Source organism: Aulonocara stuartgranti, assembly GCF_965226115.1.
Source record: "Aulonocara stuartgranti genome assembly, chromosome: 15".
Classification (NCBI taxonomy): Eukaryota; Metazoa; Chordata; class Actinopteri; order Cichliformes; family Cichlidae; genus Aulonocara; species Aulonocara stuartgranti.
The window spans coordinates 270,561-287,286 of NC_138951.1; the positions used below are offsets into that span (position 1 = coordinate 270,561).

General features: G+C 45.1%; 2 protein-coding genes across 2 annotated transcripts in view; one reads left to right on the top strand and one right to left on the bottom strand.

Moving 5' to 3' along the window:
• LOC309688559 (uncharacterized protein) overlaps positions 1-5,443 on the top strand; it is a 137,624-nt gene extending 132,181 nt beyond the window's left edge. Inside the window, exons 2-5 of the mRNA XM_082504364.1 lie at positions 4,236-4,283; positions 4,360-4,392; positions 4,471-4,624; positions 4,821-5,443. Coding sequence (XP_082360490.1) covers positions 4,236-4,283; positions 4,360-4,392; positions 4,471-4,624; positions 4,821-4,990 — 405 coding nt within the window. The 3' untranslated portion in view covers positions 4,991-5,443. The remainder of the gene's footprint in view (positions 1-4,235; positions 4,284-4,359; positions 4,393-4,470; positions 4,625-4,820) is intronic.
• A 3,362-nt stretch (positions 5,444-8,805) lies between these two features.
• Positions 8,806-10,457, bottom strand: LOC309689777 (uncharacterized protein). Its single transcript, XM_082506438.1, has 2 exons — positions 10,194-10,457; positions 8,806-9,016 (listed from the first exon to the last, which is right to left on the bottom strand). The coding sequence occupies exons 1-2, from the start codon at positions 10,425-10,427 to the stop codon at positions 8,867-8,869; spliced, it is 384 nt and encodes a 127-aa protein (XP_082362564.1). The 5' UTR covers positions 10,428-10,457; the 3' UTR covers positions 8,806-8,866.
• Between the last annotated feature and the right edge of the window lie 6,269 nt (positions 10,458-16,726).

Below are 16,726 nucleotides of genomic sequence, written 5' to 3' on the forward strand. Positions count from 1 at the left end.
CAAGTGAGCAGAATGTCACTAACATATTTGGATCGCCAGTCCAAGCCTGGAGAAATCACAATTTTGCAAGTCCGATACTGATATTTTATTTGCAGCCTCTAATGAAATTTTATTTTCCATTTGTGTTATTGTAAGGTTATTGTAGTGTCTACCTTACAATATGAAGCACTATGAGTTGACTGTTGTAGTGAATTGACGCTGTATAAATAAAGCTCAATTAAAGTTAAGTAGGCAGCACAGAGGTTTGCACTGTTGCCTCACAGCAAGAAAATCCTGATTTCAACTCCACCGTCAGGCTGGCTTCTTTCGATGTGGAGTTTGCGTGGCTTCTCTCTGGGTACTCTGGCTTCCTTCCACAGTCCAAAGACATGCTATGCTCCTAAACCCAACCTCCCATGTTAGTTGAGATAGGCGTTAAATGGACACACCCCATGGGTGTGAATGTGAGTGTGAATCGCTGTCTGTGTCTCTGTGTTAGCCCTACAACTGGCGACTTGTCCAGGGCGCACTCTCGTCCTAAGACAGCTGGGATAGGCTTCAGCCCAGTAGTTTTGGTGCAAAAACAAAATGACTGAAAAGAGAAAAATAATATTTTAACTTCAGTTATTTATTTAATAAGTCAGTAACTATTAATCACACATTTTTGGTTTCATACTAAACACAAACTACAATCTCCGGGCTAAACATCCTCTGTCAACCACCTGAGCTTATGTTGAAACTCTTGATATCATATTCATTATATCATTAAATCAATCTTTATATTGTCACTCTTTAGATTCTCCAACTGTAACAAGTCCACGGAGCTTGGAAAGAAAAGCATCTGGACGTCTTTAAGTCCTGAACTCTTCCACAGCAGCATTTTTGATTTCTCTTTGATATTTGGGCTGATTGGGACCTGATCAATGTAAAAACAAAGAATTACCAGATTTTTTTTAACCTAATTTTTGTTTCTAAGAAAAATATGAGCCACATATGAGGATATTTGTTTAAAATTTCGATAGAACAGTAGCAGTATAATGTCCTCATTAGTGGATATCAGACCCTTGTAGAGCAAAATTGAGTATTTTGGTCTAAATAACCCAAAATGTGATGTCCACATATGTGGACGCCAGGTCCTAGGAGGTTTCTTGAAGCAGTTTCATCCGAGAAGCTTCTTCAGTTATAAGAGCAACTGGTGGAGAGTCCCAGATTTAAGCTCTATTGGACCCCCTACTGATCCTAATGTTTAATCACACGAGCCAAGCTGTGAAAACAGGTGTGGGTCACAATCAGCCAAGGTTTCGGGGGAACCCACTGTGACACCTTGCCAAACTTTATTTGCTTTTATTTTTAAGGTAACTTAGCATAAACTATTTATTCATCACCTTTCGGTAACTTTTGCTAAATGTGAATATTATATAAATATTTTAAGTATTTTTTCATAACTACATTGTGACCAATAAAAAGCAGAAGGCAGAGAGGTTTTCTCTGGTAATATTGAGTGTATTTGTCATATTTTAACTGACGTTAACTATAATTAAATTTACAGTCAAAACTGAATTCCTGTTTGATGTCACTACTTTCACTAGCATGCAACAGTAAGGTGGAGTATCCACCCTTATGACTCCCTGCAGCTGACTGATTCGTCTGAGTGGTGACTGCGTACATCTGCTTTGTTCTAGTCATCTGTTGGTCATGTCACCCAGTATTTGCAGTTTTACAAGTTTCCTAGTTTTTGTGTCTTAACTACAGAGGTCTGTTAGTAGAGTTACTAATTATCATCACATCGTGAGCAAAGACAAACAAGATGTTTCAAGCATGACCTCCAGCTCAGAGGGAATGCACAAACCGATCCAACTAATATCCCCCAGCAATACTCATCCAACCTTTGACGCTGGCTCAAGCTAAACAACAACTTCCAGCAGAGGAGACCAGGTTGTTAACTTTTGGTTTCCAGTAACTAAGCAGAAATGTGCAGCTCCTTCACGACCTGAAATCACTCTTTGTTTTGCTGTGAGAGAATGAAACTTGAACTTGTTGATAGATTTTATTGCACTGATGACATATTTGATTTCAATGCTTTCAGATTCTTTAAGGCTTTTTTACTTGTCAATGTTGATTTACCACAGCTGACTTTCTTCTATTGCTATCTGCAAATCATTACAGGGATCTTGCTTCATACCAAATATATAAATATTTATATATAGTGGTGATAGCTCACCGTTAAACACGAAGTTTAATAAGTGGATGGATGATTTTTCGGTGTTGTAATGAAAATGCTGATCTATTTTGTTTCGTTCAAATCCTTTTTTACACTGTGCTATTTTCAAATGTAGACAGTAAGTCTCAAAAGTAATTTTTCAGGAACTAAAAGCATTCACATCTACAACCTTGAAAGTGTCAGTGTTTCAGCACTTCAAGTCAAAATGATGACACAGGCATAAGGATGAACCTGTGACCTGAGCTTCCATTATTTAAATAAGGTCATTTCAGTTTTACCAGTGCGTGTTGTTTGAATAGTGAAGTTTTCTGGCTGGACAGCTTGTACATGTATATATTTGTTTAAAAAAAAAACAACTTTACTTGGGAGTCTTGTCCTTAAAAGATTGGGTGCATCACAAAAGATGAATAGCTGAAAAATAAAAACAAAAACGATCTGTAACTGCCATACTGATAGCTCTTATGCCAAATCCTATTTGCACTTTCATATTTCCTCTTTCTGACTCTTCCCAGTTTTGGTCAATATTTTGACTACATATTAATCCCTTCCTTATGCCAATGAATACAGGTTATAATATTATGCTGTTAATTATCTCACTAAGCATGCTTCTTTAACACTTCCTCAATCCCAGTATAAGCACACAGCTACTTAGAAACTCACACGATCTGAGTCTCCGGTAACCCACTGGCAGACTTCAATAGGAGGAAGTACAATCAGGAACCAGACTGCTTATCAGATCATACATTCATATTCATGTTAAGCTAAAGTTAAGGTTTAGCTTATGCAGAAGTGTAATTGTTGAGAGGCCGTGAGCTGGCAGCTTGTCTTATGACTTCTTATTGTGTGATTTTAGAGTCTATTCAATTCAATTCAATCCAATTTTATTTATATATATTTACAAATCACAACAACAGTTGCCTTAAGGCGCTTTATATTGTACAGTAGATCGTACAATAATAGATACAGAGAAAAACCCTGTCTACAGACATTTATAACCCAATGTGTGTTTTTGTCATGGTCCCCGCACCTCGCCAGCTGACATCAGTCTGGCGCTATGTTTTGTTTTGTTTATTCTCCTCTCTCTCTCTCTGCTCTCTCTCTCTCTCTTTCTCCTGCCGGGACGGAGCTCAGTATGGGCTCCCGCCCCTGGCCCACGCACCTGGGGATGATCAGCACACCTGCCACTGATCACGAGAATTAGAGCCCTAATTAAGATGGTGGACCTGCTCTACTCTTTGCTGGATTGTTGAGCCATCAGCGTCAGTCGCCCTGCTAACCTGTAATTTGAACTCGTGAGTACTTCTGAACCTGGAACCTGACTGTCTCTCTATATGTGTGTAGATCTCCCCTGGACCCATTCCCTGAGCAACTGTGACTGAGCGTGTGCAAGAAGAGTTGTGGTGAAGAGAGGAGCTGTTGTCTGTGTATGGAAAGCCCCCACCCTGGACTCCTTCCCCTGTCACTCCTGGACCCCGGAACCCCGACCCTTTTCCCGAACACCTTTTATATATATTGCACTTGTGGGAATCACTGTAAATAAATCCACTCTTGTTTGAAGGAACTAGTGGTCTGCGCCTGAGTCCGCTTCACTAGCCTTGACAGAACGATCCAGCCACAACATGGACTCAGCAGACCAGAGCACCGTCGGACTCTGTCCAGAAGAGCGCAGTCCTGGGAACAGCTAAGATACTGCGCAGGACCCTCAAGCTCCCAGGCCTCTGGTAGAGGACCCGAGCTTGAAGGATAAACCACCCGCAGGGGCGTGCTGGGTGTTTTATATATATATATATATATATATATATATATATATATATATATATATATATATATATATATATATAGATATATATAGATATATATATATATATATATATATATATATATAGATATATATATATATATATATATATATAGAGAGAGAGAGAGAGAGAGAGAGAGAGAGAGAGAGAGAGAGAGAGAGATCTTTTTTTTAATTATTTAGACCAATAGGCTGTACCACATCCCTTTGTAACACCATTTTGTTTCCATTGCACAGGGCAGTGAAGCAACCCTGACAGATGACTGTAGTTTGGAGGAAGTCCCTGTAAGTGCATAATTTGGCCTGAATTTGTATCTACTTGTGTACTTCTATGTGTTTCTGACTGCAGTATGATTTGCAGGCAAAGAGGTCGGCAGAGAGGCCTGATACAGAGGTGGGCAGTCTTGTAATTAATTTTACTTCCTATATGACATGTATTGACCGTTAAATGTTGTCTCTACAATTGAAACAGGATGACATTCGTTTGCTCTATAAGAGAAGTCTCCAGCAAAAAATGGAGTACACTGAGCTAAAGAAACAAAAGCTTCTAGGTGAAATCGAACTTCAAGCTCTAATTAGGCAAAAAGTTCAACTAGAAATCGAGTTGCTTCAAAAGGAACTTCAGAGTAAGTAAAAATACACTTTCATACAGAGCACTATTGATGACCTTGCGTGATACAGTATATATAATTTTTTTCCTGGCAAATGATGACTGGCTTTTTTGTTTTGATGAGACAGAAAAAGATGCTCAAATTTCAATGAAAAATGTTTTGTCATGTTTTTAATATTCGAAATTGTGTTGCACAATTCTGTCCCGTGCAGCTCTGCCACTAGGTTGGTCCAAGTGCACTGGCTGGAGGTCATCATCAGGCTGCACCTCCACCACAGGAGTCCTCTCCTTTCTGATGGTGGCAATGTTGTGCAGTACGGCACATGCAACAGTAATGTCACATGCCCTGTCAGGTGCAACCCTCAGACTTTTCAGACACTGAAATCTTCCCTTTATTTGCCCAGAGGTCATTTCAATGCGTGCCCTTGTCCTGGTTAGAGCTGCATTGTAGCGGGTTTGTGGCCCAGGGTTGGGGTCAGGGAACGGTGTCATGAAGTATTGCCTGCATGCATAACCTGTGTAATGTCTTGTCTTGTCTTGTGTGCATTACTTTCCCTGGAATAGCCTCCCACTGTCGTTCGCTAAACCTAAAAGAGAACTATGGATTTGATCAACTGGGCCCTATTTCAGGAAGCCGGTTTAGTGCAAACTCTGAGTAAGTATACCCTGAGTTAACGAAAACTCTGGGTTTTAGGTTTCACAAAGCGAGTTTAGATTAATTCTGAGTGAGTTACTATGACGACACACTCCGTGAAGCTAACCTGCCCCCTAGCAGGTTTACTTCAACTAACCCTGACGTTCTCCGCCTCTTTGTCAGAAACCTGACTGTAGGAAGTGTCAGACATGGTGTGCTCCTTCCTTGAAGAGCCAGTAGATGTTGAAGCCCAAATTCTCCGCAGAGCTCTCCGCCGGGAGAGAGTGATTAGAGCGCGTTTGGACATTTTATCATTTCCTGATGATTTTCTGTGTGAACGTTACCGTTTTTCAGCACAATCTATAATTTATTTGAATAACATCCTCAGGCCTAATATTGCTCATGTGACACATCGCGGACATTCTCTCAGTTCTGTACATATTATTTGTATTGCACTTCGGTTTTTGCAAACGGGAGCTTTCTGTATAATATTGGTGACGCTGAGCACGTTTCCAAGGCTACCGTCTGTCGGGCAGTCAGGAATGTTACAGTTGCACTGAAACGTCTCCTGTACTCGTTTGTGGTGTTCCCCGGTCATAGACCCACAAGATTTATCAAAGAGGGATGCCACAAAATTGCAGGTATCAGGATGAACGAAATTTAATTCATGATGTGGTGATATTTGAACTACTACTTAAATTTTACATTTATTCTCACGGTTCCCAGGCGTGATTGGCTGTATAGATGGCACTCACATTCCAATCATTGCTCCTTCAGTAAATGAAGGAGACTATGTGAACAGGAAGTCTTTCCACAGCATTAATGTGCAGGTACATAGTTCCCTGTAGCATTTCAAACTAACAAATTATTTCATTATAGTAATGGATGCTAATTTGTGTTCTCTGCACTGTGAAGATCATATGTGATGCTGCCAACATTATCACAAATGTGGAAGCCAACTGCTCAGCCTCTGTGAGTGGTGGTGGTGGAGGACCCCCACCTGTTTTTCGGGCCTCCGCTTTTTTTCTGTTGGCTATAACGGGTCACATTCGAGCATACAGAGTAAGCAAATATGTACTTGTAATGTGCTCAGATAATTTCAATAAGTGCTTACAGAGGGGAAATTAATGTAGCCTCTAACTGCAATTGATTTACATCGGACAAACAGACCAAGCACTATGGCTCATAATACAATTACACCTTACCTGTTTGGACTATATTTTTATATTTCATTTTTACTTGCTGCCAGGAACGTTTGGGGCCTGTTGGGTTGCACCTGCGCTCACATCACATCACAAAATAAAATGTATAAAATAACAAATAAAATATAATAAATAACGTGTTAAATGGGTGGAAATCCCTAGATCGATGTTTAAATTAACACTCACGCATTGACTCTGTCGGCTATGTTTTGCCGTGCATGCTCCCTTTCTTTTGCAGCTGAGGCTGTGTTACTTTTTTCCGCGGAATTTGCATGTTATCGGCATATGCTGCCATCAGAATTTCGGCCTCAAGCGCTGTAAAATACATTGACCGCGCCTTCTTTCCCTCCGTCTCCATGGTGACTCGCTTAATCTGTGCTCCACTAATCAGGGCTTTATGTATCCTCGTGCGCGCGCTTAACTTGGGGTTAAAGCAACTCCGCGTTGACTGAACTAATTGTTATCAGCCTTTCTGAAACCGAATATTCCGAGTTGGACAGTTCGGGGTTACTCAACCCTGAGTATCGTTTTTCACTCTGAGTTTTCTAAACCGGCTTCCTGAAATAGGGCCCTGATCTCTGAATGCTATTGACACCCTTTTCTCAACGAGAAGTCTGGGCTCGGGAGAGCCTGAGTGCCCTGGAGGGACTTTCCCTGCCGGATACACAATGGACGGGTGGCAGAACTGGAGGATCATGTGCCTGGCGGGACTGTCGATCGAGGACGCTGAAGATATCTATCTATTCAGAACCATGATAACAGGGTTCATGCTGATCGGAGTTGGCTTAGCCCTGGTTTATCGGAGAAATAAGAGAGCGGAACCGGCTGTTCAAATTCCCCCAAGGCTGCCCGCTGGAATCGAAATGGAACGAGGCGCAACCTCTCACAACGAACGTAATATGGTCAACACCTTGGAGACGCTTACAGCTGCTGTGAAGGCTCAAAACAACACCATTGAGCGTATGAGGGGAAACATCAGAGAGAGGCCTGCTCAAAATGAGACCCTTGAGCGACAGTTGGAAAACATCGCGGAACGGATCACTGCAGTTGTGAGGTCTCAGAATCAAAAGAATGATAACACCATGGAACAGAAGTTTGATACCATCATGGGGAGGCTCGCGACTCTCCAACGGGAGATCGAGAGGCCAGTGTCAGAGTGTTAAAGAGCAGCCTGGAAAATTCTCCTGGGCTGCTCACATGAAAATTAACAAAATCAACATGAACATTGCGGACCCCCATAACGCGCCAGCTGCAGACCCAAGGCTGGAGCCGAACAATCACTCCCTGATAACGACTGTGTTACGGCTATTCTTCCCATCCCATGCAAGGACACCTGGGTTGGCTGGAGGACTGTTTACTTAGCCTGGCAGGGCGAAGGACACTGTCTCAGCTGAACTATGGACACGCGCACACACACACACTTACACTGATAAGCACTCACTCATCCCCCCTCCCTTTCCAACGCCTTCGATGCTTGTTTCCTGCGAGGGAACACGGCGGGTCTGTGTGCCGCGCTGGAATGGTAGCGCTGTGCAGGGCGGCTGCTGTGTTTCTTCGGATTACTCCTCACCCCCCACCCACCCCTGTGGCTTGTCATGTCTTCACAAAGTTGTGCTGTGGACATTTATGTGCTTTTTTGTGCAAAGGAGTTTTTTGTTTCCTGTTCTCATGCTGTCCTACCATGGAAGCACAGCATGAGTAGGGGTCTCTTTTTTCCTCTTGTACTTTCCCCACTGTAGTGTACATTTCAATGTTTTTTCTCTGATTCTACCAATCTCCGACCTGTATCCCCATGTAATGTTTGTGCTATATGTGTAAGGTCGGGGGGGGGTCCCATTTCACTGCAGGGCAACCTGCATGTGACGAATAAAGCTTTGATTGATTGATTAATGGAGAAATGCTGTTATGTAAGGCCCAAAATAAGTATGAAATATCAAAATAAGTCTCTTTTTCTTACCACGCTCAAATAATGTGCATAACCCTGACTCTCTGAAAATTCTTGAGTCATGCACTGATCCGGGCCATTTAGCTTCCACATTTGTGATATGGCACATAGAGTCACACACCATCTAAGAGATTTCATTATGTGAACACACTCCTTTTCATTATATATTACCATCTAAAATATTAGTATTACTCACCTGCACATTTATACTGTGAACCCCCTTTCGATTGACAAAATCCCCTTCATTGGGGCCCCGGGGGGGGCCTCGATCGCAATGTGTGTGCAGTCTATGGTACCAATCACATTAGGGAAGCCTGTGGACAATCGAGTTATAGTTACAGACATAGGTCATGATTGCATCACATTTATTATCGAATTTAATGTACCTGCAATAGAAAAAAAGCCCTGTTTGACAACCTGTGGTCTTAAGTGGCTTGGAAAAACCACAAACACACCCAGGAAATGCTTGAGTGCCAGCTATACTTTGCGAATGGAACGGCAGACAGCACTTTTGCCAATGTTCTCTGCGTCTCCAACAGCGTACAGAAACGTGCCACTCGCAAAGAAACGCAAGGCAATGCACACAGTTTGTGCAGTTGTTAATGCCCGACTACGGTGAGTGGAACTCTTAACATAGGGATCCAACAAGTTGGTTACCGTATTTTCACAACCATAAGGCGCACTTAAAAGTCTTAGATTTTCTTCAAAAAGTACGGTGCGCCCTATAGCGCAGTGCGCCCTGTGTGTTGTAATGAGGACGTAGTAGAGAACACCATGAGAACGCTAAAGGGTGAAGTGTGTGCGTTGACTTTATCGCACATACCTGTATAAAAGAACAGGTATGTGCGTTATGCAGGACATCGTTGTTTTAACAACCCTGAAAATGGCAAAGAGACACACTTACGAAGCACAGTTTAAACTGAAGGCCATCAGCTACGCGGAGGAACATGGAAATCGAGCAGCGGCGAGAGAATTTAAGATTAACGAATCGATGGTTCGCAAATGGAGGAAGCTAGAAAACAAGCTCCGGCAGGTCAAGAAAACGCAGCTGAGTTTCCGCGGACATAAGGCAAGGTGGCCCGAGTTGGAGGAAAGACTCGAGCGGTGGATCATCGAGCAAAGAACGAGCGGGAGAAGCGTTTCGACGGTCACCATTCGGCTAAAAGCAGTTTCACTTTTTATGAAACGGTGCCATTTTTCCATCCGGACCAGGACTACGGTAGTGCAGCAACTTCCAGCGGATTAAAAGGAAAAACTGGCCATCTTCCGCTCCTACTGCAGCAAACACATCGGCGACAAACACATCCAGCGATGGATGACCGATGGAGACCACAGTTTCACCAAGAGTGGAAGGCAGCGCCCGGCGAGTTACGCCACAATTTGCCAATGGATTGTAGATGCTTGGGCTAACATGTCTGCTGGCACTGTTGTTGGAGCTTTCGCAAAAGCCGGCATCATTTCCGAGGAGCCGCACGGCACGGAAAGTGACTCTGACAGTGAAGAAAGTGAACCTGGCATGTTTGATGGAGATTTAGCGCAGCTGTTCAATTCAGACACAGAGGATGAGGACTTCGATGGGTTTGATTGATGATAAAAATGTGAGTACCAAACTTTGTTTTGCTCCTGCTTTATTTTTAAATACGCACACTTGTATGCTTGTGTGTTGTTGATGATGACGATTACTGGTAATAAAAATGTGAGTAAGGTACCGAACTCAGGTTTGCTCCCGCTTTATTTTTAAATACGCATACGGTACTTGTATGCGCCCTATGATCCAGTGCGCCTTATGTGTGTGTTAAATACAGTAATGGCACACATAACTGAGACTGCGCCTTTTAGCACAGTGCGTCTTATGGTCGTGAAAATACGGTAAGTAAATAATACCCTCACGGGAAAATCGATATCTCTCAATGAGCACACTGTCGCACTGAGCTAAAGGATCCTGTCTATCCCGCAATATACGCTGAATTCTGAAAACTCTCCTTATCAATCTTGCACCTTCCGCAATGGGTTGCTCGCGTACAAACGGACAGGACATGGCTGCGACAGACTTCCCAAATCCACCTTCGCTTTTATAGCCGTGGTCTGATTACACGAAGTAATTTACTATTACTACTCTAAAATATGAATTACATCGGAAATAATCAAATACATGAAATAGAATGATTAATAGTACATTTCCCTTTTTTTAGGAAATGACCTGTATGTATCTGTATGAAATCAATAAAAGAATCAAGTACTGCATTATCTTTAGTTACATTGATAATATTTCTTTATGGAAAAACAGTGGTAAAATATCGCTGTTGCTTTCGTATAAATGAAGCGGACATATCTGAGTGGCCGCGATCTAATCTTGTTTACATAAAGTGAGCCTGCTCCCAAGCAGGTTTACGCTTACGGATCTGTTGCTATGACAGCAAGTCCCGAATGAGCTTCAGAGAACCGAATGATCCAAGATCACGCGAAATCGTCAACAATCAAATCCAAGGTTCAAGGTTCAAGGTTCTTTATTTGTCACATGCATAGTTATACAAGTATAACACACAGTGAAATGTAGCCTGACACGCTCCTCGACATGTGCAAAAATTGGGGGGGGGGGGGGGGGGGGTGTAGAGGAAGAACATATATATATATATATATATATATATATATATATATATATATATATATATATGTAATGTATGTTTGCACTGATTGCCGATCACGCTTCAACTGAGTCGTCCTCGGTCAGAAGGAATGGTACTCCACAGTGATGTAGTTCAAATAACTTTACTAAGGAGGTGGCAGATGACATCAACAGGATGTACAGCGTTGGTAGGGAGGCATTACAGTATTCACATGCAGGTAAAGGGGGCGTGAGTGTGTATATGGGTGTGTGTGGTCATCTGTAAACAGAAAAACAAACATTTGTATTAACCACTATGGATAGCAGTGTACCCCTTCTACAGTACTGTGGGTTTCCAGCGTAATGTTATACAATCTGCCATAACCTCATGGCCACTAGATGGCACCCTAAGACCATAAATGAATTTCTGGCTCGGATATACATTGGCAAACCAGACCTCTGCAGATTACAACGCTTCAGAGAATAAACATAGTAAATAGTTACATCCACCTACAACCACAATGCTTGACAGTAAGTCATATATGGAATGAAATCTGGGCTGAACACAAGCCTGCCTGTAGTAGGTCAAAAAACATATCTTAGCGATAGCAACGGGACTAGCCTCTTACGTAGCAAATTACACAGATAAAGTCAAACAAGCATCACTCTCATCTTACAATACTCACATGGTAAGCACGTACACAGTATTAACTCACACAGGAATGCAAGTAAATACGTTATCCTCCGACACACCTCCCATCTGTGCAGAACTGCACTGAACACGTTCCCAACCGGAAGTACAGATACCGAGGTGCATCATGGGTAACGTAGTATAAACAGTTACAATGAACAAGCGGACTTTTAACAGCCGCCCCTGTATTTGTAGGCAAATACACTCCCGCTAGAGTCCTTCTATTTTGAAACAGTGTCATGTGAGTCCTCAGGAACTTCGGGAAGTTCTACCAGCTTAGTTACCGGGCGAACATAGGTACTGTCTTTAACTTTGACCTCGGCAGCTCGAACAACGCCATCAATCCCTGGGAAAACTTTGACAATGGTACCCACAGGCCAAAGGCCTCTAGGCAAGTTACAGTCCACAATCATAACAGCTTGTCCCACAGCCATGTTGTCAGTGGACTTCCTCCATTTCTGTCGGAGTTGCAGTCCTGGGAGGTAGTTCTGTATGAACCGCTTCCAGAAGTGGTCGCTGATGACCTGACTGTGCCTCCATCTTCTGTTCGAAAGAGTGCCTGAGGGGCCGTAAACTGCCTGGGGTAGTGCCGAATCATGCCGCCCCATCAAGAAAAGATTTGGTGTGATGGGATCTGGGTCAGCTATGTCAGCCGATGCATAGCCGAGCGGCTTTGAGTTCAAAATGCCCTCAACCTCTATGAGAGCAGTGAGTAGGACTTCTTCCGCCTGAGACTCTATAAGCCGCCGTTGACCAGAACGGCGGCTTATAGAGTCTCAGCCGTGATGAAGGTAAGTCAGCCATTTTGGGTGTAGAAGGTGAGGCGCGCCATCTCCTACAGTCCACACACTGGTGCTGATGCTTCTTAATGGCTTGACGTCCTCTGAGAATCCAATAGGTGCGCCGTATTTCCGCAAACAGCCTCTCTGCACCTGGATGAAGGAGCTGGCCATCATAAGTTTTTATGATGAGCTTGGTCAGGGGATGTTCAGCTGCTAATACGATGGGATGAATACTGTCTGGATCTAAGTCGGCAGCTCGACGGAGGCGGCCTCCGACTCTGAGGAGACCGGTAAGACTGTCATATTCAGGGGACAGCACGCTAAGACGGCTGTCTGAGCGGACTGGGTGCCCGATCTGGAGGGCTCGGGCCTCCTCTGGGAAGCTGTCAGTCTGAGCCGAGCGAAGCAGCATGGTCTTGGTTTCTAGTTGCTCCACTGCTGTAATAGGAGCGTCAGCCGCCCCGTGTTGGGTCTGGTATGTAGCAGCAATCAGCTCATCTAGCGTGACATACTGTGTTGGATCCGGTAAGGTCGGGGATGCAGAAGCGTGCCCACAGAATGCAGTCTTCCTGAGCTCTGCCTCACTGCATGCCGGGAACTCTGTTGGAAACTTAGGCCAAGTGTCAGCGGTTTGTGACAGAAAGGGTGGACCATGTGACCAACGATTGCGGACAGTTAGGTCAGCGAGATGTTTCCCTCTGGTGATGTCATCAGCGGGATTGAGGTCAGAGGTCACATACCGCCACTGTTCAGGAGATGTCAGCTCCTGTATTTCACAGATTCTAGTCCCCACGAATACCTTATAGCGACAGGAACTAGACTGGATCCACTGCAGCACCGTTGTAGAGTCTGTCCACAGGTAGATCGATTGCAGGAGAATGGTGAGCTCTGTCTGGAGTAATTTGGCCAATTGGGCTCCTGTGAGTGCTGCGCAAAGCTCCAGCCGGGGCATTGACACCTGTTTGCGTGGGGCCACTCTGGAGCGAGCCATCAGGAATGATGTGGCGATGGGCAGTTGCTGCTCGATTACTCGGAGATAAGCCACAGCCCCATACGCCTTTTCTGATGCGTCACAGAATATGTGAGCCTCGTATGTCACATTGCTGGAGTTGTGAGAAGGAGCGTAGCAGCGGGGAATGGTGACATGCTGAAGGTGTGACAGTTCGCCTTCCCACTCAAGCCAGGACTGAAGTAGATTCCCTTCGATGGGCTCATCCCATCCTCTCTCTGTGCTCCACAGGGCCTGTACAATCAGCTTGGCCCTTGTAGTGTAGGGACAAATATAACCTAAGGGGTCATACTGGGTAGCTAGTACCTTGTACACGTTGCGCAGCGTGACTGTGGAGTAGGTTATAGGGCGGTGCTTATATCCCAGGACATCTGTCGGGCAGTGCCAGCTGAGTCCTAATGTTGACTCTTGTGGGTCGAGACTTTTGAAGTTCAGCCAAAGCTCGCAGCTCTCTGATCTAGCTGAAGCGGGCAGGTGAGCAACTACTTCGGGCACGTTGCTCGCCCACTGACGTATCTCGAATCCTCCTTGAATGAGTAAATCTCTCATTCGGTCGATGAGCTGCTTTGCCTCTTCTGGGTTGGACAGGGACTGTAAACAGTTATCCACATAGAAGGCTGTGTGGACAGAGTCACAGATGTCCTTGTGGGTGTCTTCGTGCTCCCTTGCATGTCTCTGTAGGGCGAAAATAGCACAACAGCGGCTACATGTCGTTCCGAAGGGCAAAACTCTCCACTCATATACGTCTGGGGGCCGGTCAGTTTCACAATCCCTCCACAGAAACCGTAGCAGAGGACAATCCTCTGGGAGCAGCCGAATCTGGTGAAACATGGCTTTGATATCTCCACTCACAGCTACAGGGTGTTGGCGGAAGCGGAGTAATACCCCCAGCAGAGTGGGCCCCAAGGGAGGTCTTGGTAAGAGGTAGTGGTTCAGGACGGCCCCCTGAAACTCAAACGAACAGTTGAAGACCACCCTAGCCTTATTATTGTGATGTACCATGTGGTGGGGTACATACCATGACTCGGAAGAACTATGTGTCTCATCTGGGCTCAGCTTAACAACATAACCAGAATCTACTAACCTGTGGATCTCCTGGCTGTATGTGAGGGTCAGATCAGGATTCTTGGCCAGCTTACGTTCGGTGGATCTGAGGAGGCCTTTTACTGCTTCAGGAGAGACACACATCCGTGGAAAGTCCCTTCTTCTCAGCAGCGGAGTGGCGTATCTCTCGACACCGTCTACTGGGACTCTGATGGTCTTTGTCTCCAACATAGCTACCGCCTCTCTGTCCTCCTTTGACCGTGTGACCTCCTTCTCTGTCCTGTAGGGGGGAGCATCTAGTTGCCACAAACGCTTCACATCTTGATGCAGGGCCTCTGCAGGAGAAAGGCACATGTTCAGGCACTGCAGGTCCCCCTCAGATGTAGGCATACTACTGGCCGGCCCCTGGATGGCCCATCCGAGCTTGGTGCAGATAGCTACTGGCCCTTTGGACGACCCCCGAAGGACGGGGCGGACAGGGGTGATGAGATGAGCGTTATCTGAGCCAATCAGCACCAAAGGTTGGATCTGGTTAAATCCCTCAATCTGGACTTTCTGTAAGTGAAGATACTTCTTCTTTAGCTGTTCAGCTGGACATGACTGAGTAGCTAGGCTCAGTTGTTGGGCTGTGAAGGCATGTGTTACTTTGTACCTCACTTTGGGCTTAGCCCTTGGTGACACCTGAAATGAGACAAAGCCTCCCTTCATCTGGATTACATCTCGACGGATAGTTCTCAGTGAGAGTGTTGCTTCCTCCTGTTCCAAACCTAGAGATGTAACTGCCGCTGGAAGCACAACAGTCTTCTCTGAGCCGTCATCGAGCACAGCAAATGTATCCAGTGATTTGCTCCCATGATGTAGTTGGATTGGTACTACCTTAAGCATAACACGACCTGAGTGACTTGAATAGTCTAGGTAGACCATACTAGTACTCACAGTTAGTATGTTAGGGTCCCGCTTCTTGGCCTCAACCAGGTCATGGAGCACCGACAAATGCTGGTCACCACAGGTGCTGCACGGCTTCTTCAGAGTACACTGCTCTGGAGAATGTTTACGGCCACAGCGCCAGCATTTGGCCTTCTCGGTAATCCAGGTAGCCATAGCTTTGAGGTCTAGCCTTTTGAATCCATCACAGCCATTCAGATAATGCTCTGACCCTTCGCAGTATGGACAATAAGGTTTGAACTTCTGTTTCTTCTTAGGATGGACTGTCGGATCTGGAGCTGTAGATTCTCCCTCCTGGTTTAGCTTGGCTTGGGCTGGATTTGGGCCGTAGTAGATGGAAGCAGATCTGTTGTGTGGCTTGAGCCCTGCTGAGGCTTTGAGTAGGTTCTTCTCTGGACGTGGCTTGTCCGGGGGCATTTGAGAGGCTTGTCTGGATAGCTGAAGGACTTGGGATTTCCGTTCGAGCCATTCTGAGAAGTCGTACATATTGTATGTTCGGCTGCTGCCACTGCGGATGATCCCCCGGGTGATACAGTACTCGATGAAGTTGTCCCTGTAGTTCAGAGGGAGCTTGGTAAGCAGTCTGTCCACATGTGAACCACAATGAAGCTCACTGGCTGCTACTTCATCCATGGTACTGAGAAGCCCAACCAGGCTGGACACCGACAGGGAGAGGTCTTCAATAGCTTGAGAATCGCCGGCTCTAATAGGGGGGCAGTTTAATATAGTGCTAAGCTCACTTTGGACTAACTGCCTTGGTTGTCCATACCTCTGCTCTAGCGCCCTCATTGCACTAGTGTAGGGAGTGCGGTCGTGAATGTAGCGCTTGGCTACCTGTAGGGCGCTGGGATGCTCTAGATGATCTAGTAGGACCTGATACTTGTAATCTTCTCCCAGATGAGAATATGGCCCTAAGGTGCTGTCCAGCCCTTTCTTTAATAAGGCGAAGTCACTCTCTCTCCCCGACCGGAAGATCACCAGCTTAGGCTTTGGAATGCCATATGAAGACGCCACCATCATCTCCATCAGGTTTGGTAGAGGCGTTCCTGCTGGGTAAATTGTGGCAGCCTGTGGATTATGGTGTTCGGCAGAGGAAGATGATGAATAGTTACATCCTGAGGGATAAGGAACATAGTATTTGCCAGCTGGATCGGGCAAAGCTTCAGGATGCAGTATGGTGGGCACAGGGTGATGAGCTTCTGCCCACTGTGATGGCTGGGGCACAGGCGCTGGTGGACCTGAAGGTGGCTGCAAGTACACA